At 33.6% G+C, this 2460-nt stretch overlaps 1 protein-coding gene across 1 annotated transcript in view; it reads right to left on the bottom strand.

Annotated features, from left to right (window-relative positions):
* Positions 1 to 2223: 2223 nt before the first annotated feature.
* The window catches only part of LOC111241521 (MDIS1-interacting receptor like kinase 2-like), a 4764-nt gene continuing 4527 nt past the window's right edge, over positions 2224 to 2460 (bottom strand). Inside the window, exon 2 of the mRNA XM_022780172.1 lies at positions 2224 to 2322. Within this exon, the coding sequence (XP_022635893.1) occupies positions 2224 to 2322 (99 nt within the window). The remainder of the gene's footprint in view (positions 2323 to 2460) is intronic.

Genomic DNA, 2460 nt, shown 5'->3' on the forward strand with positions numbered 1-2460 from the left:
ACACAAGGTTGTTTTAATAAGATATACAGAAGTTTTTTTTTTTTTATTCTTCCATTTCTTAATTTTGAGAAAAGTTTTAATAGAAAAAATATTATTGTTTATTGTATTTCTTAGTTTTTTACTTTCAATTTTAGTTGAGATCTTATGTTATTCTTATGGTATCCAATAAGAATCACCAAAATATACCTAAGCATATGTGGATAAAAGGAATAATTGATACACACGATTATGGATAATTATATTTTAATATTCGTTTATAGATAGGTCTAATATTATATTATCCTTAAGATATCTATTATTTTAAAAAATTTAAAATAAAAATTTAATTTATATTTTATTAAGTTAAATTTAATTAAAATTAAAATTTATATTTTATTAGATTAAATTTTATAAAAATTAAATTTTAATTTATAGTTAATTTGATTTATATTTTATATATTTTATATATTTTTTATAATTTTATTTAGATTTTATTTAAAAAATTATAAAATATTTTTTTTTTAATATTTGTAAATATCCACGAATACTTGTGGGTACTGTAAATATTTTTTAAATGAGTATTTGATAAATAGGAAAGAGAGTAACAGATAAACTTTTTGTTAACGAATAATTATGTAACACCCCATTTAATACCCCACTTAAGTGGAATACACATGTCAGCCGTCCGGTTCTCCCTGGTGAGTGGGAGACAAACTCTGTCAAACTTTTAATTCCCTTCCTTCGTGATCCGTGTAGCAGCAGCAGAGCAGTGAACCCCAGAAAGTAGAAGTCAGGTGTCACGCTGGGAGTTGGCCGACCGTTCGGAATGGAGGCAGTATTTAAGGTAAGAATGAAACCCGACGCCACTTTTCCATGCAATCTTCTTCTTCTTCCTCAAACTCAACTTTCTGAAATCTCAAATTCTCCTCATTCTCTCTAAACCTCCCTACCTTCTCTCTAAAATTATAACCCATCTACTGTTCCGATCACCATTCAGATCACATCTGAAGACTCCTGGTGCTCGTCCCTTTCATCTGAGCCGTTCGGTTTCAGTTTGCATCTGACTTTGGGAAACTAGAAGAATAGTTCCTACCAACCTACTTTCAAGTCTTAGCTGGAATTAGAGGTAAGGGAAGCTTATAAAGTTTAATTATAATTTCTCTGTATGGTTTGAATGTATGCCTGATTTAATGTATGTTTGATTTCTTATGATTGAAATATGGTATGTTGTTGTATGAGTTGTATGATAGTATGAACTATGAATTCTGCACTGATAAGAGTATGTATGAAACTTAGAGAAAATATGAATCTGAGATCGAAGGTCATTAGGACCGTTCGGTCCTCCCTATCCCGTTCGGTTTGTTGGGACTGATCGGCCTAGTGTGATGTCTAAACTTAGTTGGTTTCCTTTAAATTGTTTTATTGATAGCTACTTAAGAATGCTGGTCATAAACCAAGCGTTCGGCCTTCCCAGTGTTCGGCCTTAGGCTGACACTTAAATTATAAAACTTGTAAATCTGATATTCTTCCCTTTGAAACCGTTCGGTCACTTAATGACTGAATTGTCTAGTGAGATTCTATTTATTGAAACGTCCGGTTTACTTGATTAAAGTCCTTTTACTCCTTTAAAGAGTTCCTTCTTTCTCAATTCGTCCGGTCTGATAAGTGTTCGGTCATAGACCAACCTTCGACCATTATTAGTGCCTATTTTATAATACTCTTGCCAAACCGTTCGGAGGACTACCACTTATAGTCAATCCTTGAGTTATGGCCTCATTCTTTGCCAAACCATCCTATCAACCATTTGACATTCTTTTGTTAGTCAGTCTCACCTTTGATGTGACCGTCCGGCCACTTACTTGAATTCTTGATACTCAGTCTCCCATTTCTAGTAAACCGTTCGGTCACTATTACTTATAATTCAGTCTTGGGTATTTGGTACTTTCTCAACACTCTAACAGCTTGGAAGTAATAACGAACCTTGATTGAATTTGGCTAAGTAAGGGAATTCCACTGGAGGAATGTCTCATGGATTGGTAATGATTGGTAAAGTATGAATGTGGGAATGACTCAGGTGTCGTCCTGATCCTGATATTCCGTGAGGCGCTTTTTCAGGTAGAGAAAGGTCACTCATGTGTGGGAATGACAGGAGGTCCGCGGTTATATGAATAGTTACCAAGACCTGTACTTGCTCAAAAAGCTGTTTTTCATTATGTTAATCGATAACACTCACCCTGTAAGCGATTACAATAGCACCAGGCCAGTGCCATTGCTGTAGAAACTTACATTCCAACCCACACAAACCTCTACTTCGTCTTCCCCACAAACATAGGGGTCACTTAACTTAGATAATGAATCAAAATTAAATAACACATGGAATCAAAAATACAATAAAATATCCTTTCCAATAATAACTATCTCTGTTCACAATCATATTAAGTGGTCCAAATACAAATATACATACTTAAAAATCTACCAAAT

The sequence above is a fragment of the Vigna radiata genome, chromosome 4 (genome assembly GCF_000741045.1).
Source record: "Vigna radiata var. radiata cultivar VC1973A chromosome 4, Vradiata_ver6, whole genome shotgun sequence".
Lineage (NCBI taxonomy): Eukaryota > Viridiplantae > Streptophyta > Magnoliopsida > Fabales > Fabaceae > Vigna > Vigna radiata.